The sequence below is a fragment of the Mustela nigripes genome, chromosome 3 (assembly GCF_022355385.1).
Source record: "Mustela nigripes isolate SB6536 chromosome 3, MUSNIG.SB6536, whole genome shotgun sequence".
Taxonomy (NCBI): Eukaryota; Metazoa; Chordata; class Mammalia; order Carnivora; family Mustelidae; genus Mustela; species Mustela nigripes.
Window position 1 is genome coordinate 130588256 of NC_081559.1, and position 16357 is coordinate 130604612.

The following is a 16357-nucleotide window of genomic DNA, read 5'->3' on the forward strand; positions in this document are numbered from 1 at the left end:
CCCCTTCAGGTAGTCCGAATGAAACATTTCATCAGAAGAATGTTATTTTTATGTTAAGACACTTACGTCATGATGCCTTGCAGCTGTTGGTTTCCTTTTTTGTAATACTTGCTTACCATTGTGTAAATACAGCACAAACGTGTGTGTGTGTGTGTGTGTGTGTCCAAGTGGATAGATCAATCAGTACAGTTTTCAGCCAAATATATTACTAGAAAAGCCCAGTTAATGTTTCTTAAACATAAATTAAATTGATTATGTGCAACAATACCGCATTGCTAGAAGAGATGAAATGACCTCATCAAAAATGTTTGAGAAGGTGTCAAACTTATCCATGTTAAATTTCGAAATTTAACTGTGAAAAGCTCTCTAGCTAGCCATCTGTTTATCTAGTTCCTCCTATACATAATCAAATTTCTTTCAAACAGGAACTCTTACATTGACAGAGTAAATGAGTCCAAATATTTGGCTTAATAGATTTTCACTGTAATGAATCAAATAAAATTAATCTTTTAACTGAAGTAAGGTTTACATTTGTCTGTTTGAGCTACAATATTTTTGAAGGATATTCATAATATTTTGTACACTATCGAAAGCATATCTACTTTTATTTGTATTACTAGCAGCTGGCTGTGTATATAATTGTAGATGAGAAATGTTTTTAATTAAGATATCATCTCAAAGTTGTAGTGGATTTTAATTGTATTTATAAAAAGGATCAAAGTTTGTGAAAAGACACTTCAGAAACATTTTAATTCATCAAAGTGTTAAGTATCCATAATTCTGTTGTGTGCATTAAATTTGAGGGAATTGATTTGGTTTCAGATGGTCATTTCAAGTTCAGAAGGCCTAAATAAGACATTCTGAAAGACTGTGCCATGGAGAAGACTATTAAACAGAGAAAGCAGAAGCCTAATTGAGAAAAGTGGGGAAGATTATTTACTAATGTTGATTGGTAAAATTTGATGAGTTATTAGCAGCAGTAATATCTCAACACATCATCATCTCCCATTTGTCTACTTTCTGCTATATATGGTAAGTAGTATCCACAAAAAGCAAGTGAAGAGAACTGTTTTTGCTGAAAACACCCACACTTGAAAAAGAAATCTTTTGGCGATTAAAGTATCTCAATAGTATTCAGTACTTGGGTTTCACTAGTCAATTAATTCCTGAGAGCCTGAGGTATTTATAAAGTTACAGTATCTCTGGCATAAAATGACTAATTAAAATCCTGATTTAGAAATTAAGCTGTGGTTATTTTCTTCTTTCAAATTATGTACTTATGACAAATTAAGGAATTATGTTTTATTATGTCCTTAGAATAACAACTATATCTGCCTCTGTAAAAACTATGTGTATGTAAATATAACATACAAACTTCTATTTACAAATAACTAGCTTCCAGGATAGTGTCTGACAACTTTTAATGATCATAAATTTCCAGCTCACGTTTTGTAATCGTAATCAATTTATTATTGAAATAATTTTGGAGACGTAAAATTGTCTCATCCTTGAATATTTATTTCATATTCAGCATTTAAGTATTACGGTCATCCACCTCAGTATTCTCCTTATTGCCAGGAGATGGCGCTGTGGGTTTTAAATCGCCGCGCTAAAATCCCAAAGCCAAACTAAAACCTCTGCGGTGTTTCTTAATTGGTGACACAAGGCAAGCCCTGAAATTGTCCATCCTTTTTTGTGCAAACAATTTTTCTCTTAAAAATGTTTTCCAACGTTCGATGAAGGTATGGTTCCAGGGAGGAAACACGTGTAACACGAATAAGTAAATCAGCCCTTAGGGAATGCAGCTGAATGCAGGAGTGTGCCCCAACTAACCAAGAGGGGAGTGAACTCTCAGAAACTCTTCACTAGCCTTCCTCTATCTCCTTCTGTAACCCCGCGTTCTCTGGGGTCTCTGCAGTGACTGGCAAGCGCCAAGCTTTTACGCGTGCTTTCCCGGGCCCCTCCCTTTAACAGTTCCCACAATCGGAGAGCTCGGGAGCCAAATGAGCCCTCGGTGGCGGAGGTAGGGAACCTACCTGCGCGCCCCCGTGGGGTGCACAGTCATACTGAAAAAAAACCTGTTTCTCCGGGTTCTCTGAGGTTCCAACAGTCTTGAGGGCCAACCTCTTTTCTTTAGAGTAAAGAAAAAGAAAATATTCCCGGAAGAACTTAGATCAACAGGTTTCAACTTTTCCACGAAGTTCTTGGAATTGACACGCACTTCGGGACAATTGCAACGCCGGGGCCCTTGGCGCGCTGCCAGGAATGTTCCAGCGCCCATGGTCCCAGCACCCTCGCTGCCCTCTTCATTAGCCCCGCCAATCCCCAGGACACCCGTGGAACCACAGTGTGGCTCTGCAGGTGAGCTGTGTAGGACCTGGCGAAGAAGGGGAGAAGATACTGACGACAAAACGACACCGGAAGGCTTGACTGGGGGAGCTTGATGGGCTTGAATCTTTCAGCCGCGGATTGGATCCCGCTTTCCCAAACGCCGCGAGGTGCTGGACGATCAACTTCAGCTGTGCAGGCTTCAAGCTGACCCAGGTGCCACTGGACAGCACTGGGCGGGCGAAGGGCAAGGGTAGGAAAATGAATCTTCAAGGTCAGCGTGCCTCTGATTGGCGCTGGGGGGCACGCCCCGCTTCCGCGCGTCGGCCACTGTCCTGGAGGGCTCGGAGAGAGCACTTCCCGGCGGCCTCCCTGGAAGGAACCGCGCTGGGTTCCCTGCGGTTCCCGTCACGTGCGACCTTCCAGACAGAACTCCTCCGGACCAGCGCAGCCCTGAGAGGGTTCCCTTCACTCTCCAGGAAATTTGCTTTTCCAGAGCAGCTCCCAAGCCAAAGTTCATGCACTCTTGACAAACTTTGCTTTTACTTTTTAGAATGTTCTCTCACACAAATAGGACAATTTTCCCCTTTAGGAAACACACACAGATACCCAAATCCCAGTATTCAGGGGTTCTCCTAACTTTTAAAATCTCGATAAGTAAACTATTTAATAGGGCTATAGAAATAACAAAAACTCCTGGGTTTGCTCTTTAAAGTAGATTAGATTGTGTTCTGTTCTTTATTTAGGGTCCTATTTCAAATCTCAGGCAAATGCTAAAAAGATGATCACCAAGACTTTTAATTATGACCTAAAAAAATTAGTTTGGTCTGAAGTTCAATGCTCTAAATTTCACTGCTGTGATGGTTGCTGAATATTCTAGAATGCTTTTAAAGCTATAAGTATGTTCCCTTCTGCTGTAACAAAACTGTTTTTTGCACAACATGCTCTGGCGTTTCGAAATTTGGTATCCAACACTCTGCAGAGAATGTTCCCTGTCCGGATGTGTTGTGGACAATGAACCTCACAGCGCCAAACTGGGCAGCACATGGGAGCCCTATTGGGTATTGGTGATAGACGCCCACCCGCCCTTTCCCTGGGGGCAGAGTGGCCTGAGCCCCCTCCACTCTGCTGCGAGTGTCCCCCTGTCTCCTGTCCCCCAATTGCTTTGGTAATTCACAGCGATCGTCTCTGAAGCTGCACAGAGTCCCAGTATTTAGTTTTCAATGCATCATTCTCAAGGGGTCATCTGTGGGTCATGAGTTTTCACAGCCAGCCAATTTCCTACCCTTTCTTTCTGAGCAGCCAGAAGGTGTTTATTTTGGTTTGTTCAGTGCTACCTTTCCAATTTGCTAGTTGCTTCCGGACCTCTTTCCCAGCCTCTTGGCGGAATAAAGTTCAAGTATAGTTATCCATAGCTCCTCCAGCCAGAGGGCACCAAGTGAGCAACTGAGGACAGTCCTTTGCAGGTAGAAACCAGGCGGCGGGATCATACTCAAGTGAGGGGAGGGAGCCTAGGAGGTAACTTAGGGTGGCGACGATTAAACCAGGTAACGAGACACCAGGCAGATGTGTTTTCATCGTCTTATAAGATAAATGCAGTGTTAAGTGCCTGACAACTTCCCAGAAGCAATCAGCAAAAGTTTACGAGTGCATAAACCTCAAAGACCATTCCCCGACGGTTGTTATAAGGCCCACATTTAGAGCTTCTATAAATTCTCCAGCAGTTTCCCAAAGCTAAGTTTCCTGTGACTACTAAGCAGCCACCTCCTCCGGGGAGACCGGGGGGATTTTCTTGAACTACCAAAGAGAGAGGTTTGGGGCTCCAACCGAGTGAACTATAGTTGCGGAAAAGTTTGTTCTAGAAGTTTGGATGGCCAGGGAGAGCAGGGAGATGGAAGACAGGAGGGAGGTGCTCTCTGGCGCTGAGTTATGTGGTATCGGCGAAGGACCAGGGTCCCGCGAGGGTCCGAGGTCTAGCCAGGGCAGAGCCCCTCCAGTGGGGCTCCAGCTCGGCCATTACAGCCCTGCGAAGCACGGCCCATTTTGGCAGCCGGTAGCTAAGCCCGAGCTCCTATCGGACCCGGGCGTGCTGGATCCTTCGCCCACCTAGTGCCCACTGAGGGGCCATCAGGAATGCTGGCGTCGCACGGAAAGTCCGGCCCGCTCAGTTAGGCAGGGTAGCTGGGAAAACCGTGTGAGACATCTGGGGACGTATACCTGTCCGGCCAGAGCCACGACGGCGCCAGCCTCAGCCCTTCGGGAAGTGACCAGAGGACTTTGGTAAGTTACTGTCAAGCACAAGGGACTCACCTATGTTTATAGTGAAATCTTTGTTTATGATCCCAGTGAAAACAAAGCTAATTGAAAAACAATAACAGGAGCGTGTCTTTAGCTTCCTAAAGGGAGAGGTTAACAGCTGCGAGAGCCAGGGGAGGGAGAATGGGAGGCAAGTGGCAAGCGAGAGGCCGCCCTGCACGTAAACGTGCTTCTAAGTCCCCAGTGAGACACGTGGGCCGGCTCAAGCTTTCCAGAACCACCCGCCTGGGTCCTGGGCTGGATAGCTTCCCGCAGCCCGCTAGCTTTTTCTCAATCTTTGGATTCCAGTGAATCTGAAGGCGCGAAAGTAACCCACGACTGCGTAGTATTTCTGTCCCCAGGAGACTGAATCTCAGGCAATTATTCTGGAAAGATACCGCTGGGCCCCTTTTCATTCTTTCCAGGTGAAAATGCAGACGCCCCTGTGTCGTCCTCACCCCTCCTTTATGAAATAAGGCGCCCAACTGTTCTGATATTACCATTCAAAAACAGGTTCTGTGGCGAACCTCATTTGTGAATCTATTACAGAGATTAATAGATTATTTCTCCTTTTTCAACTAATTCTCAGTGGGGAAATTTAACCATATGGTAAGGAGAGAATTAGAATTTCATCACATTAGAGCAAAATGTAATGAAAAGAGTCCAACACCTGGGGCCAACTCTGAAAGCCACAATTAAAAGGTTTTTAATGAAACCAGAGAAACCAAAAATTTCATAGGCTTCAGTAATTCTGCCACATAAGAAAGATTTATTGGAGGTGTTGGGAAATATTGTTTTTACTTATGTCATAAGGATGAAAACCAGCCCCTAAATACCATGTGCTCCCAGATCGAACTCAGGAGCGAGAGGACCGCGTGTACCAGTTCTCATCCGGAAAGGAGCACTGGTTTTCACAGCTCTCCCCTTCTAGCCCTCCAAGAACAACCGAGGCAGATCCAGAGGTCCCTGAATGGCTTCCTAACTGTCGGTTATGTTTTGGGGTAAATAAATACGCACAGATGCCCCCCTTGGTGTGTGAGAGGGTTTGACTCCTGGTGGAGTTGGCTGTTCTGAAACAACTGGATTTTAATCTTGAGGAAAGTTTGAGAAATCAGTTTCCTCCCGTTTAGGAAATCGTATGCTTCATAATCACCATCACTGTCGCAGTTATTTGGAGACCGCTGCAAACGCACCCCTTCCTTTTTTTTTTTTTTTTTAATCTAATGGGCTGCATAATCAAGTTGCTCTCCATTTTCCTTTCCCCCCCCCCCTTCCCAATCCGGATAGGAAATGGGCAGTGGGCGTGCGGGTGGAAATAAGGCAGTGTGTTCAAGGGGGACGACTGCTTTGCTCTCTTCCTGAGAATCCTGGGTGAATTTTGGGCAAGCCAGCGGGACACTACTTCCCCCCCGAAACTCCCATCACCAAATCCGGATGAGAGTCATTCTACGAACAGGGGTGGAGTATAATTCTCGCCCGCAAGGGTAATTTAGCACAAGATGAGACAGCAGTGGCGAGGGAAGGGCAGTGGGGGTGGGGTGCGGCGGATGGGGGCGTCTGCTTTCCCCGGGACTCCCAGGCTTTGCCGCCGATCTACAATTTGCTGAAGGAGCAAAGAACATCCTCGGCTCTAAGTAGGGCTTTTAGTGTGCTCATTGATGAGTGAAAGTCGCCACACATGTCAAGCTAAAGGCAGTTGTTGGGTTACTAACAGGACCCAGCGCCTTGCAAACATATGCGCTAAGCTGTGTATACAGATGGCACGCAGAATAATGGAGCCGGCGCCTTTTATAAAGCTCTAGCTGCTGCCTGTCTTCAGACCTGGGAAATGAAACTATTCAGACTCGCGGCCAGATAGCGCCTGCGATTGTTTGTTACCGTTTTAATCCTATTAATTAAAACGTTAACCTGATTGGGTAGAAAGCGCTGTCCCAACAGGCGAGTCTTCTTCATAATAACCTACTCAGAGATAATGATGTAAAAGACTCCCCCGTCTGTGGCGGCGGCTGGTTGATGGGTCCGGAAATCTCTTGAAGGTGAATCCAAGCAAGATAAACGGTGCGGAGAGGCGGCGCGGGGCTGGGCTCAGAGCGGCGGCGGCAGCGGCGGCGGCTCCACTCCCTCCGCGCCCACCCTCCCACCATGCGGGGCCGCGGCCCATGGTGAGCCCCAGCAGCCAGCACCATCGGCTGGAGACGAAGAAGAAGAAGAAGAGGAGGCGGAGAGCGCGGGGGAAGGCGAAAAAGAAAAAGAAGGGGAGAGGGCTGCCAGCAGCACCGGGACCGACGCGCGCACCAGCCCAGGAGCCCGGCTCGGGCGCGTCTGCGGAGCCGCCTGACTCCCCAGCCGAGGCGGCGGCGGCCGGCGCGGCGGGCCGGGGCTGTGCGCCGGCGCCGGACCATGGAGCGCGGGCTGCACCTCGGCGCGGCCGCCGCGGGCGAAGACGACCTCTTTCTACACAAGAGCCTGAGCGCCTCCACCGCCAAGCGCTTGGAGGCGGCTTTCCGCTCCACGCCCCCGGGCATGGACCTGTCCCTGGCGCCGCCGCCCCGAGAGCGCCCGGCGTCGTCCTCCTCATCGCCCCTAGGCTGCTTCGAGCCGGCTGACCCCGAGGGGGCAGGGCTGCTGCTGCCACCGCCTGGGGGAGGCGGTGGCGGCGCGGGAGGCGGCGGCGGCGGCGGCGGGGTGGGCGTCCCCGGGCTGCTCGTGGGCTCTGCCGGCGTTGGGGGCGACCCTAGCCTGAGCAGTCTGCCGGCCGGGGCCGCCCTGTGCCTCAAATACGGCGAGGGTGCGAGCCGGGGCTCGGTGGCCGAGAGCAGCGGCGGCGAGCAGAGCCCCGACGACGACAGCGACGGCCGCTGCGAGCTGGTGCTGCGGGCCGGAGTCGGCGACCCGCGGGCCTCCCCGGGCGCGGGAGGCGGCGGCGCCAAGGCGGCCGAGGGCTGCTCCAACGCCCACCTCCACGGCGGCGCCAGCGCCCCCCCGGGGGGTCCCGGCGGTGGCGGCGGCGGCGGCGGCGGCGGGGGTAGCAGCAGCAGCGGCGGCGGCGGCAGCGGTAGCAGCAGCAGCAAGAAATCCAAAGAGCAGAAGGCGCTGCGGCTCAACATCAACGCCCGGGAGCGCCGGCGGATGCACGACCTGAACGACGCGCTGGACGAGCTGCGCGCGGTCATCCCCTACGCGCACAGCCCCTCGGTGCGAAAGCTCTCCAAGATCGCCACGCTGCTGCTCGCCAAGAACTACATCCTCATGCAGGCGCAGGCCCTGGAGGAGATGCGGCGTCTTGTCGCCTACCTCAACCAGGGCCAGGCCATCTCGGCCGCGTCGCTGCCCAGCTCCGCCGCCGCGGCGGCGGCGGCCGCTGCCCTGCACCCGGCGCTTGGCGCCTATGAGCAGGCTGCCGGCTACCCGTTCAGCGCTGGGCTGCCCCCGGCCGCCTCCTGTCCGGAGAAGTGCGCCCTGTTTAACAGCGTCTCCTCCAGCCTCTGCAAACAGTGCACGGAGAAGCCTTAAACACCCCCCCCCCTCACCCCGGAAAATACAAGACCGACCCAAAAGCTAGAGGAAAGTGAAAAGCTGCCCCACCCCTTCCCTTTTTATTTTGGTCCTCTCGTAGTTGTGAAACACTTGCAAAGCAAACAAAGCAGAGGCGAGAACTGAGGAGAAGTATCAGAGACAAACGGGACTTTTAGCCTTGACATCCCCAGAATCTCCGTCTTTGGGGTGGGGAGGGAGGGAGGAAGGAGGTGGAGTTGGGATGAAGTATGGATGTCTTTTTTTTCTCAGAAAAGTGGCAACTTTGGTGGCAGCCTAGACCGCAAGGGAGTTTAAGAAATAAGTTGGGAAGTAGTCGCTTGGTTATTAAGCGTGGAGATTATTTATTCAATGGCAAAATACTAATCCTACTAATAATTGTGAATTTGGCTAGTGCTGAGGGGCAGAGGAGGAGTCCGGGTTGGGTGGCCTGTGGGACGGAATATTCATTCAGACAAATCAGAAAGGGCACTTGAAAATAAATTTTGATTCTGAGCCAGGAGAAAAACTTGAAATGTAGACTTATTTAAAGTGGGGGGAAAAAACCAGAAAGAGACACATTGCTATGAAAAGACTTGTATTTTTTATTGTCTCTGAACTTTAATCCTGTGAAAACGCTCAAAAGTTTTGGCAAGAGTGATATAAAAAACTGACTGTGGCTGAAAGAATTGCATTTAAAAATATTTATGTGCACCTTGTTACTTTTCACTCTGCAATGATGTATTAACAATTCATGGTATTTATTTGTTATTCTTCAATGACCCTTCCACATCAACAATATTTATCATGTGTTAAGGTCATGGGTCTTATGTGCAGATTTTTTTAATGCCTCTAAAATTCTGTTTTATAGATTAACTTATACTGTGTGCCAAGTGTTTAAAAGGTTTATTTGCCAACAAGTATGAAGAGACATATTGATGTATCTGAGCTGCTTAGGTTTATCAAAGGTCACCTGGATATTTTCAGTTGCATCATCCCTGTATTTAAATTGAGCTTTAATAAATTGCTTCAGTCCAAAAATTACAGGAAAGGTGTATTCTTAATTGATGAATGAATTGATCTCTTTTTTTGAAAGGGGACTCCTTTGCATTCTAAAAGGGAAAGACATCACAGCAATAGATCCTATAAGTAAGAACATGCTAAGCAAATATTTTTCCAGGCTGTGCTGTGCATTTTTAAAAGGTCTAATTTAATTGCTTTTAATATATATGTACATATATAAGTTATTTTAACTGTGGAGAATTATTTAAGTTAAAAGACTGGTTTGATTTGCCTATGGTGTGAAATCCTTTGTTATTTTTCTAAAAAAAATAAAATTTAAAAAGAAATAAAACTAAGGAAGAGCGAGAAGCTATTTACCCAAAGTGAGCTTTCAGTTTTAGTTTGCATGGCTGTTTGCCTGCCTTTCTGTCCTATGAAAATCAAGAAAACCTTTTTTTAAAAAATGGAGTCCTGCTATTTTCCACTCCTTGCAGATAATACAAATTCAGTTTGTCAGGTTGGATGGCGAGTTGGGAGCTATGATGGATCTACTGGCGGGTTTTGGATGTGTAAAGAATGATATATATCTTAAATAGGTCAATCAGACTATGACAGCTATGTACGACCATTTGTATGTGTATCTATGTCAGAAAGAATCTTTATTAAAATATTTTGATCAAACATTTTATTATGCTGTGCTTTGTGGAAGGAGCAATCACCTCTCTTCTGTGTTACTCTTTGCTTGAAAGGTAACAAAAAAGAAAGGAGTTTCAGAGAAGGTAGAACTAAAGTTTTGGCAGGGATACACAATTAAGAGTATTCACTTGTTTACTTGTTAATAGGACGATGGCTGGGCCTGGTCATTGGGAGAGAAATAAATGGGGTCACTGGTGAGACCCAGAGGAGATCCAGAGTTCCCATCTGCTGGCATGAACTTTGAAGGCCACGCTGCCCCTGCAATTCTTCCTCCCACTTGTATGGTATTGTTAACCATGCCAGGGCCTATCAAAGAGGGTAAAGTTTTTTGAAGAGTTTTAATAAAAATTTATATCTCTAACTGTCTGAAAGCCAAGGAAAAGAGATGGATTTGGATTCAATGAGAATGGATTTTACTGTGCCTTTCCACTTTTTTGGTAACAGGAGAATCAGCCAGGCTTAATTATAAGTGTAAACAATGCCCATAGAGATTTTCAAAACTTACTAGTGTGGCTTGTTAGTGACATTTTCAGGGATAATACGGGGATTGGGTTGAGAATTGATTCTATTAAAGAATGAATAGGCTTGTATTTGGACCTTAATAATGTCTTCAATTATAGAAGGCTTGATTTTTCATGTGGTGGAGGTTTTAGAGATGGTGGCGATGGCGATGGTGGTGGAGTGAGAGTGTTTCTTCTGTAGGCAGTCTGCTACATGCATTTTTGTCTGCATAGCCTCAGCTCATAATGATATCCCTAAATGACATCAAACTTAGTGGGGGGTGAGGGAGGATATTTTCTGCTCCACTTGCCATCAAAAAAGATTAATCAGAACCTGTAACTTTTCAGAAAACATAACAGCAAAGGGCCTTGAAGCTGGAGCCCTCCCAGTCAGGGAGTGGGGGCAGAGGGAGGGAACAGACTAGGGCAGCCCCCGGGCAGGAAGAGACCGTCTCTCAGCATTTACCAGACAAAGCCTGGGTGCGTCTAATTATGATTATTAAAACAATTTCCATGACGATGTCTAATATTATGTTAATTTGAAAACAACTGTGTATGAAAACTGTCGACTATAATACCTAAATTCATTTAATGAAACACATCGTTAAGGCAATTAAACCTCCTGGATGTGATTAAGAAACATAATTACGACACTGTTCTGCGCCATAATTGGGTGTCTTTAATCAAGGGGTAAAGTGATCAGCAACACAGCCATTAGTTTGTATTGTTCTGGCCCTGCTGTCCATCATTCTGATTAGGAATTAACCACAGCCACCATCAGTTGAATTTTTTTCTTTTTTGTATATTAGCATTATAGGGTATACACTTGCTCAAGATTTACTGCTTAATATTTCTCCTTATTAAGAGGACCTCCTTGAAATACTTACTCTGTAACCTCTGTACTGTTCAACTATTATTAGAAATTGTACAAATAACAAAGCTTGGACTTCAGGAGGAAAAGAAATGCTCGTCCTTCCTTCACTCTTTAAAAATTTAGTCTTCAGTCTTACTCCTGAAAGAGACTTGGAATGGTTGGGAAAGGGAGAGCGTGTTGAGAATGTCAGGTGAATGTGCACAATTATTAAAAATAGCAGGGTTAATAATATTTATTCTCATGTTGGTCATTTAAGACAAATCAATTCTCTTTCCCAATCCAGGAGTGGGCCAGCGTTTGGTTCTAGGAATAAAGATAGGACATCTGAAAGGAACGGGAGGGGTTTCCGAGATTTACTTAGGTGGCCCTCCATAGGGCCTCAAACTTTTCAAAGTTTCTTCAGCAACAGCTTTTAGAGAAGGAAGCCGATGGTTGGAGAAACAGCTCTTCCCCCACCTGGCGAACCCCCGGCGCCGTCTCCTTGCTGAGATTTGAGTCCTGAATTGCGGCCCACTCTGAAAAATTGGCTCCCACACTTGTGGGCCCCAGAAGTACTTCCAGACCCGAGCATGCACATCGGGCCCCAGAGGCTGAGCAGCAGGGGCTGCCTTGTGGTCTTGCGGAACTGTCCTGTGGCCCGAGCGGACAGGCTGGCGGGTAAGCCGGAGGCGTAGCAGACCGCCAGAGCACCTTGCCCCGCCTCGGAGCCCGCTCCACACCCACCGCACCTCAGGGCGCTTTTCGAGAGCCGTCCCGCCGGGAGCCATCCTGCTACATCCCGCCTGTTAGGGAACAGAAAGTAGGCAAATGAGGCGGAGCAAGGATCCCACTTGGGTCCCACTTGGCCTTCTATTCCACCGGTTTGCTTCTCTAATTTCTCTCTAATTTCAATTGTCTTCTTGAAATTTTAATTCCTACTTAGGTCCCCTCTCCAGTTTGACACTAGGACCTACAGAAACGTCGGACCTCTTCGTGGACTCCTACAGGACCAGCAGCTGATCATCTCTGAAGATCTTGCTAGTTACCCCCGGTATCTCCTCCCCACCCTGTGTGTTTGTGTGTGTGTGTGTGTGTGTGTGTGTGTGTGTGTGTGAGCGCGAGCGCGAGCGCACTCTGTGGTGCATTCTCCACTCTCCGCAGCTGGGCATCCCCCCAAGATCCTGTGTTGAGCTTAAATTCTTCTCCCTTCTATCCCACTCACCACCCATCCCTACTGCCGGCAGCTCAACAGGGAGGGCCCAGGCTCACAGGTTACCCTTCTCCACGCACTCTTGGTCTTGGACTCTGGAACCGAACCTTTCCACGGGCCCCGGACCCCAAGATTGCTCCAGCATGAGTAGCACCGACTTTTCCAATGTAATGACTTATGAAAGATATAATCATGTGTTAAATTGAATCCTCCGTTTAACTGTTAATGGTGTGCTCTGGGCACATTTACGTATTAGATGCTATGGTAACTAATTACCACTAGGAAAAAGGATAATGCACTTCCCAGACTTTGAAAAATAATGATGAGAGTTCACTTGCCGGCTCGCAGCACACGGTGGCGGCTCCGCCGGGTGGAGCGTCAGAGTGAGTGGAGACCCGAAAGTGTGCTCCTGGAAGGCAGGAGGTAATGAATCCTGGTCAGAGGAGTCTCCTTACCAAAGCCTTTAATGAAACTGTGCTTCAGTTGGGGGAAGTGGTGGTGGGGGGGGGGGTGTGGGGGCGGGGGGGGGGGGGGTACCAACTCTACAACAGTGCCTCTAAACAAAATTAAATTGCAAGACGTAAACATCGGAAACATAAATAAGTTTTCTTTTCATTAAAATGCAGGCCAGATTAAATTATCCACGTGCCAAGCAACTTTACATCAATTAACAGTTTTTTTGTTGTGTGGGCAAAATAAATGAGCCGGTCTCCTGCGCGCTCTGCGTTGGCACTTATCACTCAGATACCCCTGGATTTGCCAAGCCAATGAGGTGCAGTTGATTTAAATTTGCCCTTTTAAATCAGACATTGGGCACAGTAGATGGAAGGAGGGGAGGCGAGGAGGAGGGAGGGAACCAGGAGACAATAACTGAAGTTTAAGAGCAAAAACAATTCTCAGGTTAAGAGTCCTTTTCCTTCCGTTGGATCTCTGGCTCTCCTGATCCACGGGTATATGATTACTAGAACCAGGGTTCTCTAGGTTGTGCTGAAAAACCAGGTGTCTGTTTCACTCCAAGGGCAGGGCAAATGCTTGTACTGGGGACCTGGGAGAGCAGGAGAAGGGAAGGAGCCTTCCCCCAACCAGCCAGAGATTGCAGACAGAACATCCACCATACACGTGCCCACCGCACTGGTCTGCTCGAGCTGCGCCCTGGGAGGCACTTGGTATCCGCAGCCACAGAGCTCCCGTTCTCCCAGTGCTTCCCCTAGACTGGGTTCCCAGCCCCTTCTATGCGAGCAGAAACATCCAGCTTCCAAGTTTCTTGGCACAAAAAGCGAAGTTCAGAGGCTTTGCCTCAAACTCTCTTTCTAGAGGTAGCACTAGGATCGAGTTGTCCCCTGCGCCCCCAAGGCAGGTGGGTTCTCGTCCAGATGCCAGGCTTGTCAGGAACACCCCACAGCCCTGCTAAAACTAGGAATTCTGCAAAAAACGCCCTAGTTTTAAACCTCGAAGAGCTCTTTGCTTCCTAGTAAAGCTGGGAAACTCCTTCTTTGCTTTTCCTGAGGTTTAATTTGGGTTAAATTCTACCACTTTATCTAAATTACTTGTCTTAACAGGATCCAGGAGATTTCTGGACTGTTACAAAATTACCAGGTACCCCTGAGTTCATATGCAAGTATGTGTGTGACTTTTCTTTCTTTCCCTTCCCCTGTGTTCTCTAATTCTGGCAATATAGAAATACAGATTAGAAACTTTAAGAGAAATAACTAGGCTGGGAAGGTTAGACTGCAAAGGAAAAGAGGATTTTGCAGTGACCCCCTTCCCCACCATATATAATAAGATAGACAAGCCTATCTTACAAGTAAGCCTCTGGGATGCTTTGATGGGGAGTTAGCTTTAATTATGCACACTGTGATATCATTCTCCTTTCCAGCTTGGGAAAGAGTTAATTCTTTCCCAAAGACCATAGTTGCCCTTGTCTTCTCAACCTGATTCAGAGATGCAATAAAATATGAAGCAAATTTATGATCTGTTTCAAGCATTTTATTGCTGTATTTTTAAATTCATATATGCACATATAAGAACTATGATCTGTGAATAATTTGAAATGCTATAGTAGAATGATACATTTTAGATAAAACATAACCATATCTTTATATAATTGTCTCAGATTAAAATAAAAAAGAAAAATAGATTTCTAATGTGGACCAAACTAAAAAACTAATGACAGCCATAAACTGCTAACCAACCATAAATTAACATCTTCATCAAATGCTAAAATGGTATCAGTGGTTATATAAAGCAATTACTATTTCTCCTTATAAGTTTTAGAATAAAGTTCAGGGATATTTAAAGGATCCATTATTTACAAATGCTTCACAATCTTAAAGGTTTCACATTTTATTAGGAGGATGGTTGCAACTCAAATCTGCTGTGTTAATAGAGATGTTTAGAGATGAAAATTTAGATTTAAACATAAAAATGCTTCATGGCCTAAGCTCATTTTATGCATTTATTCTGCTCTGGCAATTACTGAAGAAGTTGGTAGAAGGATTTCTTTGTTAAATATCTTCATCGAGTCTTTGAAAAGAAAAGACAAATAATACCTTATTATAATGGGAGAGAACCAGGTTACATACGTAACTGGTTAAAACATTCAATCATGCCCTGTCTGTTCAAGTAAGTCCAACTACATTTGCCATGTACAGCTTCTCTGCCGAGCTATGGTCAGAATTCTAGCATCAGCCTGAGTCTGTGCCCTCTGTCTGAGATGTCCACAAAAAGAAACGATTTTTCAAACCAGGCCTCCACAGAAACATGAAGAGCCTTGGAGGGGGAAAGGACATCTATCTTTTGAATATCCCACATATCAGGAAGCAGGGGTCAGGGAGTAACTCACTTTAATTTTTTTTTTTTTTTTTTTTTGAGAAGCAGCAAGTATATCTATCTTTAAAGTATAGATTTCTCAAGACAGTGAAATTAAGTAAAATCTGGAATTACTGAACAAAGTAAACTGTTTTTAAAATTTAGAAAAAAGAAATGTTTTCCAAAAATCATATTCACTTGGATTATAGAGGATCTGCGTGGCATACACAATCAAATTATCTTTACCCCTCAATTGTTGTTGACACTAGGTTGCCCTACACGGTAGTTATTGTGGATGAACATCTCCAAAGTTCAAGGATTAACTAAAGTCCTCAACTGGCTAAATCCTGGGACCACTCAGAGTTTAACTTTTTGCAAACATTGTTTAATCTGAGGACTTTTTCTGTAGAAATGAATGCTACCTTACAGCTTTTGGCTAAATCTAAAATGAGTTCAAAAGAAAAAGTTTAAAAAATGGATACTTAATTTAAAAACACAGAGAAAATAGTTTATACTTTAAGATTCATTTTAAAAAATCCAAGTGACTCCAAATACTTAAAAAAATTCCATTTAAAGTATAAAACAAAGACATTTGTAAAACTTTAAACATATTCCATAGTTCTTAGAAGTTATGAAGTAAAAGTATATTTCATTTAAACATTAAGCACAAAAGACAGAAGAATTTAATAAAAAATTGGGGTTATTTGTCAGGGAATAATGACATATATTTTATGTTAACTATAATGGCTCGTTCTTAGAAATAAATGTTATATGGAGTAATGTTCTCTTATGAACAAATAAAAATCTCAAACTAATACATGCTTTATGAGTGTTTAAATTTGACTCAATGGAGAATCATTACATATTCATACCTTTACCTGTTATACACCCGTTATTAGATTATAGTTACCTTTACCTCTAGTTTCCTCTATAGGCACAAAACATTATAAGGAGAATAAAATGCTTCATGAGTCTATCTCTAAATATTTACTTTCTGTGTCTGCAATATATCATATCTCTCCTTATAAAAATGAATACATTTAGGAATTGAAAACATAAATTATACCTCAAATAATTAACAGTAAACTATATTAAACCCACTTAAATTATCCAGCATAACCCCTAAGTATTTTTTCTATCCAATTATATCTT

The 16357-nt window shown here is 45.4% G+C and overlaps 1 protein-coding gene across 1 annotated transcript; it reads left to right on the plus strand.

Annotated features, from left to right (window-relative positions):
* The first annotated feature begins 6988 nt into the window (after positions 1-6988).
* On the plus strand, positions 6989-9833 carry BHLHE22 (basic helix-loop-helix family member e22). The gene has a single exon (XM_059394651.1). It carries the CDS (start codon positions 7024-7026, stop codon positions 8134-8136), a length of 1113 nt encoding a protein of 370 aa, XP_059250634.1. The 5' UTR covers positions 6989-7023; the 3' UTR covers positions 8137-9833.
* The last annotated feature ends 6524 nt before the right edge of the window (positions 9834-16357 follow it).